This window comes from Chroicocephalus ridibundus, chromosome 1 (assembly GCF_963924245.1).
Source record: "Chroicocephalus ridibundus chromosome 1, bChrRid1.1, whole genome shotgun sequence".
NCBI classification, from domain to species: Eukaryota; Metazoa; Chordata; class Aves; order Charadriiformes; family Laridae; genus Chroicocephalus; species Chroicocephalus ridibundus.
The window spans coordinates 116,886,764-116,913,250 of NC_086284.1; the positions used below are offsets into that span (position 1 = coordinate 116,886,764).

General features: G+C 43.2%; 1 protein-coding gene across 2 annotated transcripts; it reads right to left on the reverse strand.

Moving 5' to 3' along the window:
- Positions 1–1,052: 1,052 nt before the first annotated feature.
- On the reverse strand, positions 1,053–26,487 carry VGLL3 (vestigial like family member 3). 2 transcript variants are annotated; one of them, XM_063347871.1, is made up of 4 exons: positions 26,187–26,487; positions 16,649–16,901; positions 10,657–11,157; positions 1,053–4,085 (listed from the first exon to the last, which is right to left on the reverse strand). In XM_063347871.1, the coding sequence occupies exons 1-4, from the start codon at positions 26,292–26,294 to the stop codon at positions 4,042–4,044; spliced, it is 906 nt and encodes a 301-aa protein (XP_063203941.1). In that variant the 5' UTR covers positions 26,295–26,487; the 3' UTR covers positions 1,053–4,041. The 2 variants fall into 2 exon arrangements, with proteins under 2 accessions (XP_063203941.1, XP_063203932.1); XM_063347862.1 differs by having other exon boundaries at positions 16,649–16,904; positions 26,187–26,486.

The window sequence follows — 26,487 nt, forward strand, 5'->3', positions numbered from 1 at the left end:
AACCTCTGCTCTCTCTGAAAGCTGTGATGAGAGATTCATCCTCAAAAGCACGTTTTGAGGCAGAAATAGGCAATTGAGAGGAAACTGCCATTCACTGAAAATCTTCACGCTATGAAAGAGGTATCAGATAAACTGATAATTGAATTTGTGTGTCTGGTGAGGAGGGGAATCAGAACAAAGTGCATTTTACTATCACCAAGCGTAGCTTATTCAGCCCTCCAGAAGTCAAATCTTCTGGGTGGTCAGTAGCTGAACTATTCCATCATCTTGTTGGGATGGAAATGCCCAGTGGAAACAAACTGATATCTGCTTTTTTAAAGTCAGTGGACAGCTTGAACCCTCCCAGTCTTCACCTGAAGACACAAAAATTGACAGCAGATTTCTCAACGTTGCTAGGAATAAAATCAAATCCTGGACAACTTTAAGGCATTTAGTATGTAGATTTTCTCTAAATAAAACAATAATTTCCCTATGTTCTCCCAGAAATAGTGACAGAGTACATGATGTTTTATAAGTCCTCGCAAAATGAATCATTCACTTTCTTGGGACAGCATCAGAACTCACAAAAAGAATGAAACAACTCCTTTAGTAATGCATTAAGACACATGACTTGTCTGTGACCTGATTTTAAGGGCTTTTTTTTCCTATCTGTGGAAACATGAGCAGTTTTAACATTTCTGCTTCTTTCTCACTGCCATCAATTCACCGACACTGCAACGCTGTGAGCGAGCGCTCCCCTCCTCTTTCAAGAACAAAACCATCACAGCATCTGCTTCTCATAAGCACATTTGCGCGTGTGTATAAGTGTGCGTGTATATGAGAGAGAGAGAGAGAGAGAGAGAAAAGTAAATCTGCTGAATTTGACTTAAAATGTCACAGGGAAGGATTTTTGCTTTTCCATCCTTCAAATTGTAGAACGTAGAAGTAGGGCTACTGCTATGCACGTGTGCTTTTACTTTCAACTTGCTTGTTAGTACAGGGGATGGTTAGTGACTGAGGAAAAAATTTAGTTTATTTGACTTTCAAAGTCGATTGACGAGTGCATGAATGGCTACAGACAATAGCAGGTTTTTATTGGCACTTGTCTCCCAGAAGCTGCAGAGAAACAGAAGCTCCTTCAGCACACTTACAGGTTCAGCAGTGGAAAGTGGGCACATAACAGTAGTCCTTGAGGTGGAAGAGGCAACAGCTTCACCACGTATTCATCCCCACTACCCATCAACTCAATAAAACAATCCGGAAAGGGATTCCAGTGCAAACTGTGGGCCTGTTTTTTCCTGTCCCGTTCTGCTTTGACATTTACAGGGAACAGGAGGAGGTCCCTCATCATCTGAACTTGCAAAGAGGAAGGCAAAGGACTGACTGCTCTTGCTAGACTTTATATCAGGAAGTCAAACACACTACACCTCGAAAAGAAATTTGCCTTTTCTTTTATTCCCCCTACCACCTAAACTCTCCAGCCCTGAAGTTCAAAGAGGATACATAGCCTCTTTGCCTTCCAGCTTTGCCAAGTCCAGAAAAAAATTAAAAAAAAAAAAAAGTTTGGATTTTTTTTCCTCCCAGTATTTCTAATACTGTCAGAATTCCTAAGTCGAAACTCTTATTCTTGAGCTATTTCCTGAAACTATACTGTCCTGATACGAAAGTGAACTGTGGCAGCTATTACTGTGTTCCCTTCCATGTAGTTTTCCCATTGCATTATGAATTCATTGACAAATTGAGGAGCTAGCTCCACCAGAGCAGCAGTAATATATAGAACTGGCATGAGAGTGAAATTTATTAAGAGAAAGAAATGCCGATGGACTATAAAAGTGAGGAAAAACCCCCACCACATTTAAGTCAGCATCCCAACACAGAAACTACAATCCTACTATTTTAAAGTGATATTTAAGCATAGTCCATTCAGCACTTTTATCCTGTCTCAAACTTCAAATCAGCAAGGTATACACTTAAGGGTCTTGCCAAATTGTGACTTAATCCTAATGCCTCCAGTGCCAGCATGTCAAGCCCTCTCACGTGGCAAGGGAGAACGCTCAACACCTCGTAGGATCAAGTTCAAAAAGCCTGGAGAGAAGCAGCAGGGCAGGGAGGAAGGCCTGAACCTTGGAGTGGCATGCACATCCCAACACCCCCCCTCCCCTTTCACTCACAGATCCATGTGGTCTCCACCTGACAAACCTACATTTACAGCGCTCGTTGCCTTAAAATTAAACTGTTTCGTATCTCAGCCATGTGTTTATGTCTTGGTTTCCATTTAGCTGGTTTGTCTTTCAGATAGGGATGTCTGATAACAGTGGCAACAGAAATGTAATAGGTTATATGAGCCTTGGGGAGTATTACAGAGGGACCCTGAGTGCACAGAGCGGAAAGGCAACATCTCCAAGCAACAGCTAGGATCTGTCAACTCAGGCCCCGATCCTGCGCTCAGCCCCACCTGAGCACATGCTGACAACTCAGACTGGAGTCACTAGGGTTGGGCATGGGGGCTGACCCAGCTCCAGCCCATTGCTGGAGTGGCACTCTCAAGGGTAATCTTGCAGCCCTGATTCAGGACTGCAACGTGCTCACCTTGGCTTCAACTAAAGTCCTTATTATGCAAGTCAGACCCAAGACCACGGCCAGAAATGGGGTTTTCCAAAGACCTTGCAGAGCACTGTAGCTAGACAAGGCCACATCGTTTCCAAGTTCAGATTCTTAGCCAGACAGCAGCCAAGCCTGAATTTGTGCACATTGAGCACGTGCAACTTCTTACGAAATTCAGGACTGCAGCTGGGATCTTGTAAGGCCCACAGCAAATCTTAGGTTAGACAAACAGATTTTGAAGTCAACAGAAGTTAAAAATTTCAGCACTTTCCTTGAGGTGCTCAAGAGACAGATGAGGCCAGTTGAAAACATTTTGTTTCCACAAGTCACACATTTTTATAAAACTGACATTTCTTTCCTGAAGATTGATGTTATAAGTCAGCACCCTTGAAATGGCTTAGCTGAAAGTCCTGCCTCATGAGTTAAAATAAGAGTATACTGATATTTATAAGCACTATGAGGGCCTGAAACATAACCCATAGGGGACTGCGTTCAACAGCTTCAATACATCATGGATGAGGCCCAAATTCACATCCGATTTAAATCCGTAAGAGTATTTGGTCCATTTTGAAAGAATGGATGGGTTGGAAATGCAGTTCCTGTAACCCCAGGCTTTGCTCCACGCTAAAGGCATTTGCAAGTTTTTGACAACCAGCACAGCACAAAGCCACCTTTAGAAGCAAGAAAATAAAAAACATCCTTACTACAATCTAACACCAGCAGAAAAAAATATTTGGCTGAAACTTTAGGTGCGAATTATACTTGCTTAAGCTAGAACAGAAGGACAAGAACATCACAATCTAGTAATGTGGAAACGAGGAAGGTTTAGATCTTTAAAAAGAAAGGATAGATAGACATTTGAGGTAACAAAACAAAAAACCAAAATGCACAAACACATCACAGACATCTAAAAATAGCATTTTATACATTTTTTGCCAGTGCTTCTCTGAGAGCAAGTTCTTTAAACAGAACTTAACAATTTTACAATTTTTTTTAAAAAAATATGTCATCCTAAAATAGCCCATCAATCCTTAACCCAAACTTTCTGTATTTCTACAAAAATAGATGCACAAAGAGCTACAAAATACTGTATTCCTGAAAGGAGGCGCACTGTAGTCAAGGGAGAGTCTTTTTCCTGACAATTGAGACTGTTCATAAAAATATCAAGCTGAACAAAACAAAACACTGTTAAAGGAGCAGAAAGGAGTTAGGTTGCCCAGCTGCAGCAGGCTCAGATGAGGAAAGAAAGAAAAGTTAGGTCGTTTGGTTTTTTTTTTTTCCAACACTGTGGGACCCATAAACGGCCTTACAAACAAAAGGCTCAATAGCAAAACCAGAATGGTTGGCTCTTCATCTTCATGTGTGTCCTTTGCCCCACGCAGGAGGAGTCAACAACTGTTATATCGCCCGCCCAGCTGCGCTTACTCCAGCTCTAGCTGGTCTTAATTTAGCTGAACTTCAGAACCAAGAAGTTTCCTTGCTCTTGTCCTGATGCTGTAGACCTACATTTCAGAAAAGGAAAAAAAAAAAAAAAAAAAAAAAAAATCAAAATTTGATACAGCTTTTTCCTCCCCCTCCCCAAGCAACTGAAGTAAGAATAAACATTTTTGATTAAAAACCAACCAAACAAAAACAGAACAAAAAAATAAAACCTCAAAAAAAACAAAACCACAACTTACCATCCTTGTGGACTTGCTAGTAACATTGCTAGTGCTCCCAAATTTACAGTTCAGGGGCTAAGCTTAAATCACATTTAAGTTTTAGACTGGCTCAAGCAATTCAGGAATGCTGATAAAATCTTGTGTGCGCTTCCTTGTTTTAGCCTCATTTGGAGCACAGCATGGCGTGATAAAATCCTCCACCAAGGTCTATACAGACAATAGAGTATGCAAAAGAATAATTTTTCCTGATAGGGGCCAGCCACAGACCCTACCTCTTTTGGAAAAGGCCTGTGACACTCTAGGATCTCACAGTTTCTATGGCATTTCACCTTATGGAGGAGAGTGGGAAAATGTTCCTGCAGCAAGTAAAAAAACCCAAATAATTTCACCTACAGAGTGTCAGATTTTTAGCCAAGAACGTCTAGTGCTTCCACATGGGAAAAATTAATGATTTTCAGCTTGCATTTGTTATGAGTTCCCCTAACATTTTCCTTTATAAAAAGTGAGGACTATCTAATAAATGTGGTGCTATGTTGTGGCTTTAGCATTACAGACTTGGAACCTGTGTTATAATCTGGGATTTCTCTGCTCCAGAGGGATTCAATCTTCGCTAGATTTACACCCAACAGGGCGTATACCAAAAATCCAGACAATAGAGGGGGAGGTGAGGATGAAACTTCCCAAAGAAGATACATTCTTGCTCATTTATAGGGAAAGTAGAAAGGAGAGAGGTGCAGGCACATATTTTAAGAGGTACTAAGGCACTTAGGACTCGCTGATTTAAAACCTGCTCCTTGACGTTTTGAGCCAAGCAAATCACATTTCGTTAAATGAATGTGCACTTCCCACTATAAATCATCATTGCTATAAAGACAACAACGCTGTGCTCTGTGACAGATTATATATTGCCCTGATACATAGTCTACCAAGACCAATGCATCAACTACCTGATCTGCTAAGAGTTTAGGGCCAGTTTCACCGCTAAAGTAAGTAGGTGCAACTCCGGACTTCCGTGATGTTGCAACCATTGAAGCGCCACATTCATTTGTTCAGCAACCTGTGAAAACTGACGGATCCATGTGCTAAGCATGGATCTCTCATTTCCATATCTGATCACATGGTGAAACACAAAGGAAGACCTATATGTTTTCAGAAAGCCTAATAGGTGTGATGGGTTCAGATCTGACCACCATCTCCTTGTTTTAAGAGTATAAACAGTTAATCTTTAATGATGATCAGCATCGTTTCAGAGCTGAGCTACAGAGCAATTAACAGTCACATCAAAGATGACAGCATATGGCTCTATCCATGTGAGGATTCCCAAGCCGTGTCCAAACACTTGAGTGTCCACCAGTGAACAGATAGGGAAAGCAGAGTACATGGGTATAGCATGCCAAATCCTGTTCAATGGCTTTCTGCTCTGTTTCACATGCACTTGCACCTATTTCTTTAGACTGGAAAAAACGGGGATAACTCTTAACTAACACGCCTACAAAAAAATGTTCAGAGACTCTTTACTCAATGAGGATATCTCCTTGTTGCTTAAGAGTTACTTGTTTTCCTGGCAGCATCATTCACAGGCAGAGTCATCATAAACTGCTGCTAGTTTCCTTCAAAGCTCCCTCAAAGTTAGCGATGACAATTTTGTGTTATTTTTCCCCTACTGTTACAGGGTTTTTTTAAACAAATAAGAAAAAAAAGAAAAAAAAATAATGAAAAGGAGTCAGTCATCAGAAACCTTTCAGAGCATAAGGAATTAATTTAATTTCACCAATGGATCACTAAAGGCCACCAGAGGCAATGGAAGCTGCTGAAAAGAGAAACAGGTTATATGGCTCCTAGGAGCTTAAAAAAAATGACACACACCCCTAAGAGTATGTCCACCTAATAGTAGCAACAGGTAGGAGGAGAATAACCAGCTGAACAGACACCCTCCTAGTTAGGTGTATTTGCAACAAACAGAAATAACTGTAACAAAGAGGTTTAAGGTATAGTTATTAAGTCTGAACAGCCATGGAAAACAATCCAAAAAACCGAAGTTGCCTTAGTTACAGAACTGAATGTGGAACACTCTTCATGCCTTTTACTCATTATATTCCCATCTCTTTCATGGCAAGGTTATCTGCAGCCCTAATATGCCATCCACGTGCAACCCTCTAATAACCAAAAGCTTTCGCTTGGAGCTTGCTGAAACATTTTCCTCTTAGCAAAAAGACATCCTTGCTTGTGTTGCATGAGTCAGTATTGCCACACCAGCACAACTCCCCATCTCTCAGATACCAACATTCTAGCTAATTGCCGCAGAAGTAGAATGCAGGTTCTGTGGGAATATCTGAACAAACTTAATGAGTTGCGACAAACTCGTGGGGTGTGTGTGAACGGAGGCAACCCTGTACACTGACCACTCAAATTCCATATTCAACACGACACACTGATCTACAGGCATTTCCAAAAGCAGGCTTTCCATAGTTAGCCAGGACTAGAGGATGTTGATTAATTCACCTAACTCTAAAGTACGTAACTTTGCATCATAAAGGATGTGCACCTCAATTTTAAGATAGATTTACAGCCCCCAGATATGCCACAATCCTGCTCTGCTTTTAGTGTGCTGGGGCTACGGGAAGCCTCCTCCAGCACATCTGTCCAACAGCAGGACAGGATATCCTCCTAGGCTCTGCAGTAGGAGGGCAAGTTGCTCTGCTCGCCTCCCCGCGGGGCTGCCCGCAGACCTGGCAGCTGCCAGTGCAGACGGATCCGACTGACCACCTGAAGCAGCCGGTGTGCAGGGCAGCCTCCCGCCCTGCTCCCAGGGAAAACGCCGAGGACCAAAACCATCAGCTCCACTGCAAGACAGCAATTCCCCTCCCCATCCCCCTGGTCTTAAGTGCTCCACTCGGTTTGTACATCCTTAACGTATACAGGAGGACTCATCCCCAGCTGGCACTGCGGGATTACGGCCGCAGCAATGCTCCCTGTACATATGCCATGAACCTCAGCCAATGCTCTCAGAGGCTGACCTTGTTTTGCTTGACATCATTGGGGCAGGGAACTGTGGCCCAAAGCACAAACGTTGCGCTTATATCAATGCGTTTATATCAATGCTTGACATAAAACATGCTTTTATATTAAGCATTATAGCTTGGACTCTTCAGCTTTGGAAAGACAGCGCATACCGGCAGCCACAAACATAACAGGTTTTAATAGATTTTGATGTAGATTAGCATTCTTTTTAATCCCACTTGTACCAATAAAGATGCTTCTAAAAGGGTTAATTTGCAGCATACAATGTGAGGATTAAGCCACATTTAATGGGAATCAGGTAGCTAAATCCCTCTTCATCTTCTAAAACAGGACCATGTAAATTCAAACAGATGTGCAAGACAGATCGATACTTAGTTAGGTCTAGGAACAGTGATACGCTGATACCCAAACTATACCATGCACACAAGGTGAACCCCCTCTTAACCTTTGAAGTGATTCAGCATCATCCATTCATGAGATCAAATATTTGGCTTAGTATGGCAGAGATGTAACAATGTAGCTGGAAGAGGATAAAATTACAGCCAGCCTGCCCCGATCCCGACACTATCATTCCATATAATTCAGCATGAGGAATTTTGCAAATGTTTCTATAATCGCATGTGACACTAGCACAAGAAATGTGACCCGCAGTAAGGCAGGGGTAATAATTTTTGTATCTAAAGGGCTCTGAAAAGCAATGTCTAGGTATTTACCAAATGAGCTTTTTTACATAAATTATCTAAGCTCACGGAATCCGATATATTGACAGCTCCACAGGCTGATATCTTTTACTTTCCAGGGCCATATGAGCAATGACTCCCAGAACTGAAGTTTCCTTGCCACTATGGCCTTACCCTACTCTGCAGAAACCACTTCTATTCTGCACTCTTCCAGGCCCTTCAGGTTTAAGCCTCTCTGTTGAGATTGCCGTCTCATATTAGAGTTGAATGTAATAAATTCCTGTGAGACATGGAGACTTACCCAGTATAATCCTCCCCTGGAGTGAACATGGAGCAAGAAAAGCTTCACCTGTGCTGGTGAGTGCTGGATGCGACTCAGTGTGGTGCCTCAGCAGCCCCCTCCTCTCCCCGGCAGCGCAACACACCTTCCCTGGGATGGCACCGTTTGACATGCAGGCAAAACACTGGGGCAGTTAAGCTCCCTCTTTTCGCTGTGATCACGCCTGGAATGCCTGTCACCAAAGCATTTGTCTCAAATCTACAAGCTGCAGGCAAAGCTGCAAAGGGAGCTCAGAACCTTCCCAGCAGGCCTCTGCTTGGGGAGCGCAGGAGACAGGAGCGTACAAAGTAAGAGAGTAAATCATTGTAATGTCACAGCCTACCATTACCTGCTGTGTTTCGTGGCTTGCTCCCTTGTTTCCAAAGCCTTATGTGCCAAACTGGGGCTGCCTGATACGGTTTTACTGCTGTGTTTCAGTGCGAGGCCATTTTGAATAGTCACAAACAAGTGAGACATAGGTTTGCTGAGACCCTGTTCCCACAAACCAGTCACACCTTCTTTCTCTTCCGCCACAGGAACTCACGGACTAAAATCCACACGTGAGGCGTGGGCCAGAAATTAACAGTTCAGGCTTTCTCCACTACCTCCCACACTGAGTACACAACTACAAGACATGCAAGCCGCCGTGAAGCACTGCCACATCAGGACCCTGACAAAATTAGCATCCGAGTGTACCCTTCCATAGGGATTCTCACAAGGAGCCGGCAGCACCAAGCCAAGGCTATATCAGTCCTGCAAGGCCCCACAGTCCTTTTTGAGGTACTGTGCTCTGACAGAAAGGAGGAAAAGCACCCGGTTTATTGGACATACTACTACCAACAAAGTAGCAGTAAACAAACCAACTTGTCCAGCACTGAAACAACTCACAGTCCAGGCTGGACTTAGATATAAGCCAGGCAGTGGCTTCTCCTGACTAACAACCCCTTATGCAGTTCTTGTCTCCATCCTCGAAAGGTAAGTCAAATACCAGAGCTCTGGAGCTGGACTGCTGGGGCTACTGCCAGACCAGGGGACTTGTCCCCTCTACCTGTGGCAGTGACAATTTGCTCACACTTCAGAGAAGGCAGCTCACTCCCATTACGGGGTTTGTCAGAAAGGCAAAACTTGAGATCTCACTCTTGTCAGATTATCATCTTACACCCAAAAGCACAAAATGTAATTCTTTTTCTATCATTGGCATGGCTGGAAATATTAATAGATATAAAATCGTCCAGTGTTAAGAACCCTATTACGCTTTTTCTTAATTTCTTGAGGCAGGAAATGGCATGGTCTTTAGAAGATATTATTGGTTCCCAGTTGCTATTAAGGGAACAGAAAGAGATTCGTGTTAGGTTAGCTCGGTTATAATCAGGTTTTGGGGTCATATTATTTCATATTTGAGAAACAGCATTTTTCTTCTCAACCAACTCTTTGTTCCCCTGCACACCGATCAAAGCAAGGAAGTGCTTCTAACACATTGAATCAGTTAGCTAGAGCTATCAAGCGGACAGACAAACAGATACCTTAGGGAAAAAGGGAGAGAGATGCAAACCTAGTATTTCCTTAATAAATAACATAACGTGTTTAAGAAGTACTACTCTGCAAGGATTGCTGCTGGTCACAAAAGTACCAAGCAGAAAGAGGAGACCTCAGTAGTGCCTGTGAGCTCCAGGATGGGTGGGCTGGAAACTGTTAGTCACCCATCACCTGATCGCAAGCAACTATGAACAGTGAGGGCTGCCAGACTGCTCCGAACGCTGAGGTGAGAGCCTGCCAGTCAAAGCTTGCAGATGCAGATGTAGTTTATGGAGGTTGTCCTGTGGCTACGGACCCTGCAGTAAAACAAATCTAATTCACAGACCTCTGCCTAGATCCTACGGAAAGAAGTTTAGTTTGATGGTGAGCACAGCTCGACCAGCATCTCTGCTCTCTCTGTGACACCTGGATACTACACAGGAAGGAAATGCTGATCTGTTCCAATTTAGATGAGTAAGATGCAATCCTCGTGTACTGACAAGTTATTAGTTCAGTCCTCATTGGAGCTATATTTTGGTGAATGCACACAAGAACTAGCTGAACAAGCTGGAAGCTTCCACATGGAAGTTTAATTAACCATTTCCCACAAGGTTTAAAACAAAAAAACGCGTATCATGTCACAAGTCATTTGGCTTGAATGGGACCAAACCAGACAAAGGTCTCTCAGCAAAAGGCAGCGAGAGCTGGATGTTTCGCAGCTCATCTGCCCTGACAGCAATTTCAGGAGGGATTCCCACCTGGAAATATATTTGGAGAAGGCTCTGAGAACAATCCCTACTTCGGCTGCAGGGAGTCCACTTCTTTGCTGGAATTCTTTCTGTTAAAACAAGTCACAGACACAAGCAAACCATCTTACCTGTGTCAAACCCAAAACTTGGCACAATGTCCACCGTTCCATGAAAGGCTCCAGCCCATGCTGAGGTAGCGCTGGTGACAGCAGCGGGATCTGTCTTTGTCACGTCACACTGGGGAGCAGGAATCCTGGCTGCGCGGACTGAAGGCATCAGCAGGGACCCATACCGGGGGTCGCGGTGCGAGCTGGGATGGTGATGGTGCATGTGTGGATGAGGGTGATGGCGATGCATGTACACGTCATGCATGTGTGCATACGAAGGGCTCACCTGAGATGCTAAAGGATAATGCCAGGATTCAGATGCAGCAGGGGGAGGAGGTGGGGCAGTCTGATGAAGGCCGTGTCCTGGCCAGCTGCTGGGATCTGGTGTTGGAAAGGTGCCTGGTGCAGTAACGGGAAAATCAGGGTGTACTCCACTTAAGCATGGTGGAGGGGGAGGCTGATAAGAGCTGGTCCAAAATGAAGTTGGGAAACTGCTCCTTTGGCTTGAAATTGTTGAGCTTTCTGGTAGAGAGGAGAGAAATGAAGTATGACTGAAGATGAACAACAAATTTAATGACAAAAACCCCACAATGATTTTCTACTCTGAAATTTCTAACACTGAACTCAAGCTTCCTCAGTGATTACAGAATCACTTGAGGATTAGAGGACAGCTGGGGTGGGAGGGGACCTCTTGAGATCATCTAGTCCAATCCATCTGCTCAAGTGGGGTCACCAGAACTGCGTCCAGTCAGATTTTGACTGAGATCCCAACTCCACAACCTCTCTGGGCAACCTGTTCCAGTGTTTAGCCACCCTCGATAATTTAAAAAAAATAATAATAAAGTGTTTTCTTGCATTCAGATGGAATTTCCTGTGCTGTAATGACTATTGCCTTTTGTCCTCTCAACAATCATTGCTGAGGAGACCCTGGCTCCCCCGTCTTCATTCCCCCCCATCAGGTATTTGCACATATGGATAAGATCTCCCCGAGAAGACTTCTCCATGCTGAAGAGTTGCAGCTCTCTCAGGATCTTGGTACAGGAATTATGAGGAGCGGCTAACTCCTGACTGGACCAGAACACATCATTTAGAAAGGCAGCTGTTGTGGCTGTAAATGCTTCTGAGGACAGAGAACCAAGTCACACCGCAGAATAGGAGACGTTTGCCTAAAGGAAGAATACCAGATCTTCTCAAACTAACTGCAAGCTTTGATGGGGTAAAGATTATATCTAACGTGCCTACATTAGTCCCTTGTAGAATATATCATGCTGCCCTGTACCCAAAATCAGATCACACAAGCAGAAACACGCACGTAACAAAGAACCTTTTGCCAGAAAGAAAAGACCCGCTGCTTCTTACCTCTAGGGCTCAACTTCTATTTCAATGGATTCCAATACATTTACATTATGAAATCACATTCTAAAAATTCCTCTTTTGAAGGAGCAGTTCGTGTTTTTGATGTGTAGTAAAGTATTGGCATCTCCATTCTCACAATCCGCTTGCCAGCTCATGTTTGAAAGTACTGCTTCATGCAATATGCCTCAGCTCAAATAGGGTTTTTTTTGGTCAAAGATGGAAACACAAAAACACAGGACTTCACCTCTGATGAAAGAATAGTCATAAAAATAGCCTACAGAGAAATAAAGCCAGGGAACTTTAATATTTGACGAGGCAAGAAATCCTCTGCTCCTCATATAACATTTACAAAAATATTTATATTTTTTTTTAAAAATTACCTTTTGTTTTGCTTTGTTTAATAAGCAACTGGAATGAGACTTGGGTGAAGACACCATTGAGAATGAACAGATTCTTCAAACGCTCCTGCCTCTGAACTTTGCTTATACAAAAATATTTTGCAAGCAAAAGCTGTAAAAGTGCTTTCTGACTGCATGACTAGGACACTCATGTATCTGTTTTAAAATCGCAGAAATTTTTCCACGCGTCAATTGGCTTTGATTTAGGCAGTTTATTGAGCTTGATTAACTTCCGATATTGGAAACAAGCTTTGCAAATGCACTATGCACAAACGTAGAGAATTTGTCTTTGTGCTGAGCTGCTTCAGAGGCTGCAAGTTTGTCTAGCAAACTGTACTCCAACACGGCTTTCTTCAAAAGGTTGCTTCTTTTTTTAGCAACATATTTCTATTGTAATTCATGCTAGAAGACTGGAGAAAGCTTCAAGAATATACCAGAAGCCTCAGCATCCCTCCGAAATTGGTATTGTTCCTTGTTTGTAAATTGTTCCGTGTTAGGAATGAAGGATTAGGCTGAGATAGAGAGTGCACATGGCTTAGCGTTGGCAGCAGGGCTGACAAAAAAAAAAAAAAGCAAAACCAAGCTTTTTCATGTCCAGTCTGTTGTTTTCCTCACTGCTTAACGGAGAAGCACAGCTTGACAATGCATTGCCAGTATTCTGGAAAATTAATCTCTGTAATCGAGAATTTTTGGAAACTATCTGGCCGTTATCTGCGTGGAAAAGCCCTAAATCCAAACCATCTCACTTCAAAAAAGCACAGAAAACCACAAAGTATCTGCAGGACAACTTTAATACCAGGAGAGAGCACTTTAAACCACTGGATTTGCCAAGATGAATTAATCCCAGATTGCATACCAGCTTGGCTTTACCAGTCATGCAGAAGGTCTAGGCCACAGAAAACATGTTTGGTCATCTCCATTTTTCAAACCTGTGCACATTTCACACAGCCATTACCACTGTCAGAAACTGCCATGCACCAGCCCCCACTGAGACAACACTGAGCGTAGAGGCCATCCTTAGTGGTCAAGGTCAAGTCATGTCACTGGAGATACAGTGTCCATCCAGGTTATACGAACATGCAAGAAAACTTCATCCACCCTGAGTGCTCACAGAGGATGCTACTAAACGTGAAGCGTGCAGCAACCCCATCAACAAGAACGACCTCTGTGTTGAACCATAACCCGCAACTACCACACATTTCCATGGTGTTTGAAGGGTCTCCTTTCCTTCCTACCTTTAAGACAGGAAGCACAACCAATTATCTTTACAGATATCATCATGTCAGATATCTAGTCTCTATGGGACATGGCAATGGAGTAACAGCCATTTCAGCACTGTCCTTGAGAAAGAAAAAAAAAAAAAAAAAAAATCCAAGTAGCTTCCACAGGCTTTCAGGAGGTGGAAAGGAGGCATTTAACAAAAAAATTGTCTGCCAAGAAAGATACTACGGTTACCACAATTTCCTATTCTAAGTACAGGGAGGCAGGGAGATAGCAACATCTCAGATATCATGAAGTGGTGACTAATGCAAATGTTCATGGTGGCTGGCCAACATGCACTGAAAACATGCCAAAGCGCACATGCTGTGAAGAAGACAATGTATGGAATTTTCTGTAGTACAACATTACTTCTCAGTTAAGGCAGGAGGAAAAAAAAAAAAGCAAACACAAAATCCAAGAAAGAAAAAAAAAAACCAACCCAACACTTTCAGCTACAAAAAATATGTTGATAAAAATACCATTAAGGTAACATTAGCTTCAAGGTATCATTAATTTCATTAGCCCCTGCAGAAGGTTTCAGGTAGCTATACCTACAATTGAATATTCAAATTCCATATTACCAGACCTTGTTATAGGGAACCATATTATATAAAAAGTCAGTTTTGAAATTAATTTTAGACTAAACTGATCAGTATTTTCAACATACAAAAGATGAAAACTTGCTCTTTTCAGGACAACAAGGTTCTATTTTCTATACATAAGCAAAATCCCTCCTCAAAACAAAAAAACCCCACGTTATCACCTTAATGATGAAATTACAGTTTGCTCTTCCATTAGGACATTAAAAAAAAAAAAAAAAAACATGACAGGAAAAAAAAAGCAGAAAACATTACAAATCCCTCCTTTCAGGTAGAGGAGCTGAGTAGTCAGTTCATGCCCACATACTTTCAATTTAAATCTGTACCTTCCAAAACAGCTGTTGCAAATGCAAAAGCTTTTTTTTTTTTTATTTTTTTAAAATTTATCTTTGAGTAGTTTATCGACAAAGATTCCAACTACCCATGAAGGTTATTTATGAAAGATCTTCAAGCTAATGATATTTTAACTTCTTTAGGCAACGGGAGAGAAATCCATACCCATTTGCTGTACTGGAGCATCTTTGACAACTTTGACAACTGTACGTCAACCAGAAGACCACGGTGTTATCATATCTCCTTCCCCGCTTTTTTCAAGCAAGCATGTTTCAGAAACTCATTTGGGCCTGATAAAACTCTTATCAGCTTCTCTTCTCTGGAGAAGCAAATACCCTCTGCTTTCTCAGCGTCCACAGCCCAGAACCACGCAGCCCTGCCCAGCAGCATCCCCAGGGATTTTCATACCACTTCAGCAGGTGCAGTGACAGCAGAGGGCATATCCCCTTACTTTATTCCCGGAAGACTTTCAGGACATGCAGACCTCCATTCCCTGCCGATGGCACGGAGCACGCCAGGTCAGGAGGTAGCATGGCTGAAGAACAATTACGCCAGGACACCCTGTCTCCTGCAGAACCCTCTGGGGAGGGCTGTGTAACCACGGGGGGAGCCAGGGTAAAACAGCCAGGGTAAAACAGCAGGGTATGTCTGAGGCCAAAGAGAAGACACACAACCCCATCCACGGTATGTCTCCAAGCTCATGAAGAGGGCTTGCTGCAGGCATGGGATCTCTGGGGACCGCCTTGATCCCATCTCTAAAACATTTATAGCCTGTCTGGGCCATTTATAAATGCTCCAGTCTCCTTTTTAGTAAGCATAGGTTCAATCCTGCTCTCATTCGAGTCGACGGAAAATTTCCCATTAACATTAATGGTCCCGGCTCAAGCCATAAATTCCTCTAGCTCCCTAGCCACTTCTGCTGACCTTTAGTTAAACTTCCTCGGATTTGTCATCATCCTTCTGGAAAGCAAGTCCTTCTGTGCTATTTTTCTCTTCACAGTGGTTTACAAAAATCCCATCTCTCTCTATTATCTGTGACTTTCACCAATACACTCTCACCTCAACGTCACTGATTATGAACTCCACCACTCCTACAAGGATCCTCACGGTATCTCTCTCACTCAACCTGATGCAAGGCCATTACTCATGATACCTAGTTCACCTTGTTTTGTCAGTCCACATAAGGACATGATCAGAAATAACGCAGCTGTGAATCTGAAAAACTACCCAGACTGGCACAGTCAACAAAATGGAAACAGCAACTTACTAGCACCCTTTCTCCAGTCACCATTTTTGGAGTCTTATCTCTAAGGTCTACCTAGTGTATTTGGCAAGATCTGCTCTTTATTAGGTTGATGATACTTATACACATTGTGAGACCTAAGTGCTATGGGACCATTCAAATACCTTGCAGCACCTACCACATGTCTACTCCCTGCTCAGAAGCAGAGTAACATCATCCCCATTTTACACACGGGAAACCAGTAACAATGGCCGTATCTCTCCCGTGAGCTCTGCCCGTGGGCAGGCTGCAATGCACCGCACCACACGACTGCAGCCACGTGGTCCAGGGCTTGCACCCGAGCCTGTTCCAGCCTCTGCTGGCTCCTCCCCACCTGGAAAGCAGCCGTAGACAAATCTTAATCACCTGGCAAAGTTACCCGAGAAGGCTGCATGGGTCTCCTCACATCCAAGGCCAGCATCCCAAACAGCTTTTCTCTTGCCTCACAGGCCAAGTTTCACACTTGGAGCTTAAAAATAAGCCTACAACCTTGCAGCAGACGTCTGTGAAGCTACGTGAGCTCTGCCATGTTCCTTCCAGGCCTCAGCAGAGCCATGGGCTATGGCAAGAGAGGGAGATGCCTGCTTCTTCATGTCTTTGGCCCCACTTTCCCCCTTCAACAATTCATATCACTCAACCCCAAGAAGCTCCTCGGTTCTTTCAAATTTGAGGGGGATTTTTCCACCTCCACAGAGAAGCAACATTTCAGCTGCAATGCAATACGCGTTACCGCGTCAGAGACTGAGTAAGCCACACCACAGAGAGCAAGTTACTGCTCCTCTTACCTCTCCACAGAGGACTTAGCCCTGCCTTGCTCTTGGTAAGGGCAGTTTCTGGATTGAAGCTACTGGCTTGGCTCAAAGCTCTTGAGAAGTGTTCATCCACTACTGAACCAATGTCTCCCTGGAAGTAAGTGAAAAGGACGCAGCGAGAGTTAAGGTACTCCATCTCAGCAGGCTGGTCTTTCTCATCCTCCTCTTGCTTGCTGGGAAGGGTCACTTCCAGAGAATCCTGCATCTTGTTGTATACAGCTAACTTCTTCTGGGATTAAAAACAAAACAAACAAGAGATGTATCACTGATGGCATTCAGTGCAAGCTCAACATCTGGTTTCCTTAAAGAAAAACAACTCAATACATTGAATATTTATTTCATAATTACAGTTGGAATACAGGGATATTTTGCACCAACATTTCACAAAGAAGAGATTACCAGCGTCACTTAGAGTTTTTATTCCTCACGCACAGAGGGACTTGCTTCTCAGGCATGTTTCACAACCACAACTTATCAGCAATGGCTTTCACTCAATACCTTCCAAATAAAACAGGCAGACTCTAATAATTCACTCCTTGCTCCCACCTGGAAAGGATATTCCCACCAGTAAAGGCTACAGGGGTCGAGTCCAGCCCCAGTCCAACGTCTGCACTGAACACACAGCAGGTTTTGCCGGCCACATACCCCCAGTTGAGAGCACACAGCCCTCTGGGCTCCCCAGATCTATTTGTTGCTGACGGCATAATACGGGAGAATTTGGTGCTTCCTGAAAAATTTCCCACTATATTATAAAAGTCCACAAAATACATAAATTCTCACTCACTGCCAGGAAATTTTTTATCATAGGATAACCAGCTTAGGATGGCGAGTAGGGTTTTGGGGGGTAAGGGGGTGTTGAGGTGGTTTTTTTTTTTGTCCTTTGGTTGATTTGGGGTGGTTTTTCTATTGTTTGGGGGTTGGCATGGGGTTTTTTCCCCCCTTTTCCTTTTTTCTTTTTATTCTTTAAACATCAGCTTCTGGAAAAAGGGACAAAAATTCAGTTAGAAAAAACCAAACATGTGATCTGTGGGAAGAGAGGGATTGACAAGTCTGCAAACACATGCAAAAAGATCCGTCCCAAACCAAAAACACAGAGAGGCATACAAAAAAATAAAACCCGCACAAGCCATCTGTGAATGGCTATTTCAGAATCTTCACTCTCTCTCTCAAATCAAACCTAAATGTCAAAATAAATGTGTGTGAAGATCCATTTTGCATGGAACATATTTTTCAGATGTTCCACTTTACAACTGTTTTCACAGAAAAAAAATCTTCCCGCAACAGTCAAGCTGCAGGAATAATAGCTTTTAGCTAGCCATTTCCACAGCTGACTTTACACACAAGCAACTTCAGGAACCCCAAAAACAACTACGGCACATATGTAGAAGTATTTCATAGCTTTTCTATAGAATTATATTTCGACTTGTCTTTTACGGTTTGCTTGGCAACACTTTAGCGCCATCAGAATCTCTTTAAGTTTACGGCTTTTTTCCCTTTTTCCAAAGTTGTTCTGAAGAAAACGTTAAACTACTACACAGTCTATAAAGTTCCATTTATACAATAAACGGGCTTGTCCGATTTAGAAATAATTGAAAGCCATTTTACAATCTTTTATACCATCAATGTATTTACATTTTGTGCTTTCTGAAATCATATAAGCCAATATAAACTCTCCCATTATGATACAAAATAGATACTCCGGGGCTAATTCTTAATTATGAATGGTTACGAAAAAATTAAATGTAAGAAAGAGCTACTGACAAGTGGAACCAAAACCTATAATACTAAAAACTCATAGAAATTAAGCAACGTATCTGACATTACAGTAGGTTAACTGGTAAACATAGAACAGCTCAGTAATACCTTTAATTCTGATGCTGTTACACCAACTGCAACGAGGGAGGTAAGTGATTTTATTTTACAGTTTGGGATATCTAGACAATGGTCTGGAATTCAAGTAAATCTGTGCATCACAAAGCAAGACATACCATGGCTCTGCTTAGCATAATATTATTTAGACATCCGGATTTATCCCAAAATCCTATAATTTATAAAGAAAAACTGTGGGATTCACTTTAAAAAAAGAAAGAACCAAAGATGGAAACAGCAAATTAAAATAGTTTTACTAGAAATTAATTGCTAAAAGGAAACATAGTCTGAGGCTCTGAAACTAATTTTTGCAAATGCACAACTTGGGGTGACCCATATTTTTTTGTAAATGCTTTGTGCCTTCTGTGAACATACACAGAAAAATTCTCCTCATATTTGTTCCTCAAATGCTTACTAAGATACCACTCGGTGAGCTTCGTGGCTTTGCCTAAGTACTTACGGAATGATGAAACCTTAGTAAGACAGAAATGGTTTTAACAATATTGCACATACAGGAGATATATGCATTAGAAATCTGTAACACATCTACCTCAGTGACTTGATCAATCTTAAAGGTGCGCCATAACCCAGTTCCTCTTAAAACTGCAAGACAAGCGGTTGGGGAGAGTGCTTTTTTCGGTTTTGGTTGGGTTTTGTTTCTTACGTGGAGACAAAGTATGAAAGAGATCCTTTATAGAAGCCTGAATAGATATTGATATATTGCGACATCTCAGGCGCTGTGTAAATGCCACACCTTGAATACAATTAAAAGTTAGCTTCTATTATTATAGGGACACTGTTTGTATTTATACCGTGAGTATGCAAATACATACACAAGCACGCAATTATATACAGAAACAAGTCATTTAATACAGCCCCTGGCTTGACTTGGTTATCAGGAAGGAAGTCTTTCAATGTTCCTATATAGAGATTGGAGCTCAGGAAATTAAAAATTATCTCCAGAGTTGCTTCTCGGTGCAGGAATGTTCCCCCTTCCACAGCCTAAGAATCTAATTCATTTTCCATTTCAACTCTCTTCCCTCCCCTCCAGTCCATGGACAGTCATTACAAGGTATTCTGAGCACTTGTTGGTTTTGAAAACACCAAAAAATATTTTTTTTTTTATGTAAAAAAAAGAGATGGTAGTACTGATGGACAAATACAAGGCCTTGTGTACGGACTGAAGTTATTTACAGTGAAAAGTTGTGTTTTGTGGTGAGTTTTTTGCAAAGGGTAAGAGTTCTCAATTAAAAGATTTTTCAAAACTGCATCAAGCCTCTGATCAGATACAGACCTACTTAATTTGTATTTCAGGAAGAATTTATCAGCCTGTAGTTACCGGACTCTAAGTAAGAGACTACTGTGAGATAAAGCGACTCAAGAAGTTTCCCTTGTATGCGATGTATATACATCCTTTCCATTGTATACATCCTTTGATAATGTTTTTTCTCCCCCTAACTCCCACAAAATACCCTGCCTGCACACAAATTCTGTCTTATTCGTTCTGACCTTAACAGTAATCTTCTCGTAGCATTTCTGACTGCACTTGTGTGAGTGGAAAAGTATGCAAGATCATCAACTGCTAAATGAATTTGTCCCACCGTCATGGGAGGGGGGGTGGAGGGAGTAAAACAAAACAACAACAAAAAAAACAGGTTAGGTTTCTGACAACTAATCTGAGCTAGCCAAGTTTCACTCGTACTTTTTTCATACGAACGGTTCTGCAATACATTTAAGCAGACAGAAGTATCTGTAAGATCTTTACAAAGAGTATTTTCTGACCAAACATAATGTTATTTCTTCCCTATGCTCAGATCCCCAACTCTTTCATATATTCATGAATTCCACCTCTCTCTTCCTTAAAAACTAGAGACTGAGATTAAGCAGCCTCTGAAAACCAAAACAAAACAAACACACAAAATCTCGTCTTGGCCAAGACCCAGAATACAGAATTAAAAGTCAGTTTAGCGTACTGGGAAATAGGGAAATCCAGTGTCTATAGCACCTGATGCCAGCTTGGAGAACAGACCCAAGTTTGTGGCTGAAGGATGAACGGTACAACCTCTGGGTAAATAATGCTTTACAGCATGGGCTGCATTCAGCTGAAACCAACATTATTTTTGTTACTTCATCTATTCACAACCAAGCTCTTCCAAGGAGAATTTAAATTCTTACTGCAAATTGTCTCACAAAAGGAAACAAAAAGCCAATAGCAAATCGCCGCTAATACGGCAATATTAAAGAGAAGGTTTATACCGGATAAGCATCACCCTGTCTTCCGGAGGACAAATGACTGCTTTTAGACCGAGAAAGCATGTGGTCCAAAATCTCACCAAAAAACCCCATCTTGAAGATGCTTGTTATTTTCTGACATATCCTATCCAGAACCAAGCAAAGTGGTTCTCATGCAGTAAAATTTTGGCCACATTAAAGCCAATGGCAAATGTCCAACTGACTTCAAGGGTCCCGGCTCTCACCCAGGGTGTCTGGTAAAAATGTCAGAACATTCCTTTTCACAAATTGAAAAAAAACTCACTTCCAGCTGAAACCAGCTATTCGGCAGCAAAACAGAAAAACAACCAAGCACAGCTGAGAACGGAGAAAGTTTTAGTTTAGCCAAGTTTGAATCGAAAGTTCAGGACAGCTCTTATTTTACATATAAGCTGGTTGCCTATTCCTACAACTTATTATCTCCATACGTGCCATCATACAGCATATGGTCCTTTATGTTCCCAGGCATGAAAGTCTGGTGTGCCTGTGGCCACCTGTTACAGATTTTCCATTATGAGAGAAAGAACAGGAACCAAAAATAAAGAATAACTACACTGAGGAAACACTATATGACCCTATCCTGAGAAAAAGGCTGTCATTTGACATAAGCTTCTGAGAAGGAATGTCAGCAACAAACTCGAGGCAAATCACGGACAGTCCTCCATTTGTGGAGCTGTCTGCCAAGCAGGCTCCTATTGATAACACAGAAAGTATTCAAGGAAGAAGACAATTTCAAGCAATCAGAGCATGGAATGTTGGGCCTAAAAGCGGTATTTACGGCATGCCCTGAAAACACGAAATGCTAACTTCTCCCCTCGCAAATGAGCGAGCCGAGAGCAAAGCCACACGCTCGCTTCCAGGTGAGCCGCTGGATTTGCAGCAGTAGAGCCTGGAGCTCCTGCTGTGCTCTGCTGATGGAGAAAAGAAGGATTGCATACATCTTTTGCTGTACGTCTAAACAGAGGTGTACCATTAAAGTCTAAAGCTCTACCTCTATGTAGATAGAGGAAGATGAAATAGAATTTGGTCTCAATCAGAACAACAAAGTAAGGCAAGCCATTTTTTTTTACATTAGCAGTATCTCATGGGATTAAAGAAAACAAACCAAACCAACAAAAGCCCACACATAGGGCAAAACCTAATCCAGGTTTTACCTCCTTTAATTGTGAGAGTAGCCTTTAAAGGTGAATTACATAGGCCCGATCCAGCTTCCAGTGAATTCAGTAGCAGGGCAACCACCAGGCTTCAGAACAAGCCTCGATAAAGCATCTGAACTACAAAAACCAAAAGTGAAGCTATCTTTCGCTGTTATCTGTTGTGTTGGGTACTGCGGGCTGCCGCACAGTATCAGCGGTATAATAAACCCATCCTCAAACCTGTGAGCATGCGATACAAAGAACTTTACTGAAAAACTAAGTCAGAGTACGTGAATTCGGTTTAGCGACAGCCAGCCGACACAATGTTAAACGCGACTCATCCTTGCCTGCAATGTTGTTAGTTTGGAAGGAAGAGTTGAGTTAGTGACCTAATTTGCTAATGGAGACAAGCCCTTATCTGGAAAAAGTCTGTCTACAGCACTGCCAGCAGCAAGGCTGACTTGAGCATATCACAACTCTTTATGCAAGACTTGATTTAGCAAGGACGGTGTTGGCTTAGCTCGCTACATCTGCATACTGTGGAGAAATTCCAAAACTACCATTTACTGTAACTTCCCATTTCAAAGGTCTTAAGATCAGCTGTTAGCGAGCCAGGGTGAATCCTACCTTAGCCCCGGCTCTGCAGCTCGCTACACCTAGACTGACAGGGCACGGCGAGCCGTCACAGCGTTTCTCGTGCGCCAAGAACACAACGGGATTCTTCACCGATTATGTGTTTCCCGGAGTCTCTTCGAATGAGCAGCTCCGTTACACCCATTCCTCACCCAACCCCCAGGAAAGCCAAAACTCACTAATACAGCTGCACAGTTCCCCCCCAGGAAAGCAGATGATGAAGAGAGTTTGAATTTTGCCATTTTGTAGGGCTCTACGCTCGCCCAGGCACGGCTCCTTACCGTGCACAGGGACGCGTTCTTATTGTAACACCAGCGCACGCTCACTCTGTCTTTTGGCAAGGGAATATGGAATCCCCGATTTATCTGAAGAATTAGGGCCACACCCCATTTTGATCAGTTCCTTCTGGCACCGCGTGAGCACGTATGTATCCATACACCACTCACTTCCCCCCAGCAAACACCCTGGACTTCAGCAATCTCAAAGATCTAAGGTGCTAAGCCTCCACTGCCATTAACATTCAGGAGGAATTCAGGCTTCGGTCCATTAAGCGCTTTTGAAAAAAATCCCATCTAAATTAATTCACCAGCAAGTCCTTTCTTGGCTACGGACTGGTGAAAGCTAAGCTTCCAGAAATTCTGCATTGCTGTACAAGGCCAAAATCAGTTCTGCACTGATTTTAAGGGAATGAAAGCTACAGATACAGAAAGGCAGAAACAACTTTAGAGTGGGGTGACTTTAAAAAGACACAATGGAACAGCCCCTAAAAAAAAAAAAAAAAAGTCACATCTGCACAACCCGGGTGCATGCTAGTCCATCATTTAAAAGCAATCCAAGATCTGCTATTTTGTTATTTAAAAAAAATTAAAAAAAAAGGAGACATCCATTCAAATCCCTTTCAGTGCAGAGCAGTGACTCAATGCCAGCCGCTTGCTGGAGACAGTTCTCCTGACCCACATATGCAGCACACGACCTATAGATATACGATGAGGTTGCCTCTCCAGAAAGACACCGTGGCCCAGAACTTGAGCCCGTACATCTGCGACAGCAGCTCCGCAGCTAAGGAGCTTGCTCTGCTCTTTAAAGGATGCAGAACTGATACCGAAAGCTGGCATAACCAACTACATGTTTGTGACAGATTTATTATAACTGCCTATGAAGATGCACAAGTTTTAGTTAGCATAACACACCTATGTCTGCTTGCACTGAGAAGGAAAGGAAAGCCAACAGGACCACAGCACAGAAAAGCTTTCTTTCTCGGGAAACAAACCATATTACTGGGTACTGAAAGACAACAGAGTAGTACAACGACACTGAAAAATGCCTCAATGGGGTCCTCGGGTATTTTGAGAGTGAGCTTCACTTTATCAGCTTCAGTGCAGAGCTTTATTTTTAAGATATCCCACTAATTCATCCTCCCTCACTGTTATTTTTAAACCACAGTTTTAATTCGGGCAAAGAAGAACATTCTTTAAAATGGTCATCATCCTCACGAAGAGCACAGGAGTGTTTTACATGTTGAACACATGTGCAAGAAGAAACAAAAAAAAAAAACCCTTGGCAACAGATTCTTCATCTTTCTTCCTTCTGCTCTTTACCAGTTAGTTAAATGTCCCTGACAGGACAACTCTGAAGAAACAGAGACTTGCAAAATGTCATACGTTACCCCAAACAATAAATCTTTCCAATACAACTACAGATGCATGAGAAGTTCACTCTATGTTTGCTTTTTAAAAAATTATTTATTTAAAAAGCATCAGATTCACAGAAAATACATAAAATGCCCTAAAGTTCACGGCTGCTAGAATGAGAGGGTGCAACATTCTTGGTTCAGCGACAACAGCGTGGTTCTACAGTCTGACATTTGTCTAGTTTGTGAAGACCCTCCAGCTCCAAATATTTCAGGAAAATTGGTGAAAGCACGATTAACTAAAACAAATTGTCAATAACATGTAGGATAGTGAGGTTTAGAATGTTTTTTGTTGGTAATGGGATATATTGTGCTGGCCACAGCTCATGAGCTGTATTGGCTCAACAGAGCTATCTACATTTCTTGCCTTATCTATCTCCACTTTTCCCAAATAGCAAAACGCACAATAATCCTGTTTGTTTAAAATGAAATTTCAAGAAGCTTTGGTGTTTATTAGGGTGCCTCTGTGACGTTTCATATATGGTGCTGCTTTCAACTGATGGAGAAACTTCATAATTCTGTTTAAAAATACAAAGCAACTGCACTTGAGCGTGACACAGCTGCTAATGATGGTTTAATAGATTTTCATGTACTTTGTGTTCTACTCTCCAGATCCAGAAGAGAAATACAGTCAATCACCTACAGAGTTAAATGCCAGAGAGTTGACCAAAGTTTCAATTGCAGTTTTCTACTTCTAGGTCTCTCAGTCAAAGAGTCAAGTTATTCCAGTTTATTTATTTATTTTCCCTCCAAATCACGCTGGCTAACAACCGGAGCTCCAGATATCCAAAGTCCGTAACTAAAATTACTGAATAGATGGAAGGTTCTGCAAGCTGTGACCTAGATTAGAGAAGAAATAATATCGAAGGCACGCTGCAACAAACAAAACTCACAAGTTTTCCAGAGCCCACGTTTACGGTGAGCAACATGAGCAACCTGGAAAAGTTTGCTGGTGTATCATTTCTGCAAACGCACTCTCTCTCCCAACGATAAAGAAAAAAAACCCCAATAACACGCGATAGGAATTTTAATGTTTTAGCCCATATTCGTGTCTCCCAGGCAAGTTGATATTAGGGGTCACTTCCCATGTACGGAGAAAACAATCTTCATGGATAATAATGATAAAACCTTATGGAATGCAGCAACAACCAAAAAATGTATTCTCAGATGACTACATTAGGGCCAAGTCAATATTAGTCCCACTTCACCCACGCACTGCATAGTCTAAAAATGCTGTCAGCCTGATAAGAATTTCCTGATTCACTTTTTTTTTTTTTTTTTTTTAAATACATCTGATCACCAAATTCAGCTGGAAACTCGCCGGAGCCCATCTTCCAGGAGAGCGGGGCTGAGCGGGGCGGCACGCCCCGTCCGCGGGGAGCAGCGCGGGTCCCCTCCCGCCGGCGGGCGGAGGTTCCGCCCGTGTGCGCGGCCGCGCACCGCACCAGCGGAGGGAAAAGGCGCAGCTCCGCGCCGGCAAAGCGGGCGAGCGCGGAGACTCGTCAAGTAAGGAGCGACGGCGGAGAGAAAAGGCGGAGGGGGAAGAAGGCAAGAAATAACTTTCTCCCTCTTCCCCACTCCGGCCGAGGAAGCCACCACCCACCCCCCAAATAGAAGAATTTGGGGGAGGGGGGGGAAATAGTTTTTCTTTTAAAAATAGGTCTTACCAGGCTCCGCTGCTCTAGGGCACCCTCACCAGCTCCCCGCATCTCCAAATCAGGCCGGGGGCTGCATGGCGCATCGCTGGCTGGCCGGGGCGGAGGTCTCCGCCCCGGCCAGCCAGCGATGCGCCATGCAGCCCGCTAAAGCGGGGAGGAGGGGGCTCCCCCCAAAAAACCCTCACCCCCCCAAAAAACCCCTCACCCCCCCCCAAGTCTTCCCCCTCGCAAGCCTTCCCTCCTCCGCCGCTCACCTGCGGGCAGCCCGCTGCGGGCGCGGGCGGGGCGCCGGCCAGATATCGGGGTGCCCCGCACGCCGCCGGGGCGGGGGGCTGCTGCATGGCCACGTCCGAGCAGCTCATGGCCGCGGCCGCCCCGCACTACCGCCGCCACCACCACCGCCACCACCACCTTCTTCGTCTCCCTCCTCTTCCTCCTTCTTCTTCTTATTCTTCTCCGCCGCCTCCTTCGTCTTTTCCCTCTCCTCCGCGCAGGGCGGCCGCGGCGGGGCGCCGCGCAGCCCCGGCTGCCAGCGCATCTTCAGCGGCCGCCGCG

Coding starts and splice junctions, on each gene's coding strand:
- VGLL3 (XM_063347862.1), bottom strand. CDS start 26,294: ATGAGCTGCTCGGACGTGGCCATGCAGCAGCCCCCCGCCCCGGCGGCG. Junction 16,905..26,186: donor CCGCAGCGGGCTGCCCGCAG/GTGAGCGGCGGA, acceptor TTTTAATCCCAG/AAGAAGTTAGCTGTATACAA. Junction 4,086..10,656: donor AAGTTTTGGGTTTGACACAG/GTAAGATGGTTT, acceptor TCTGAAATGTAG/GTCTACAGCATCAGGACAAG.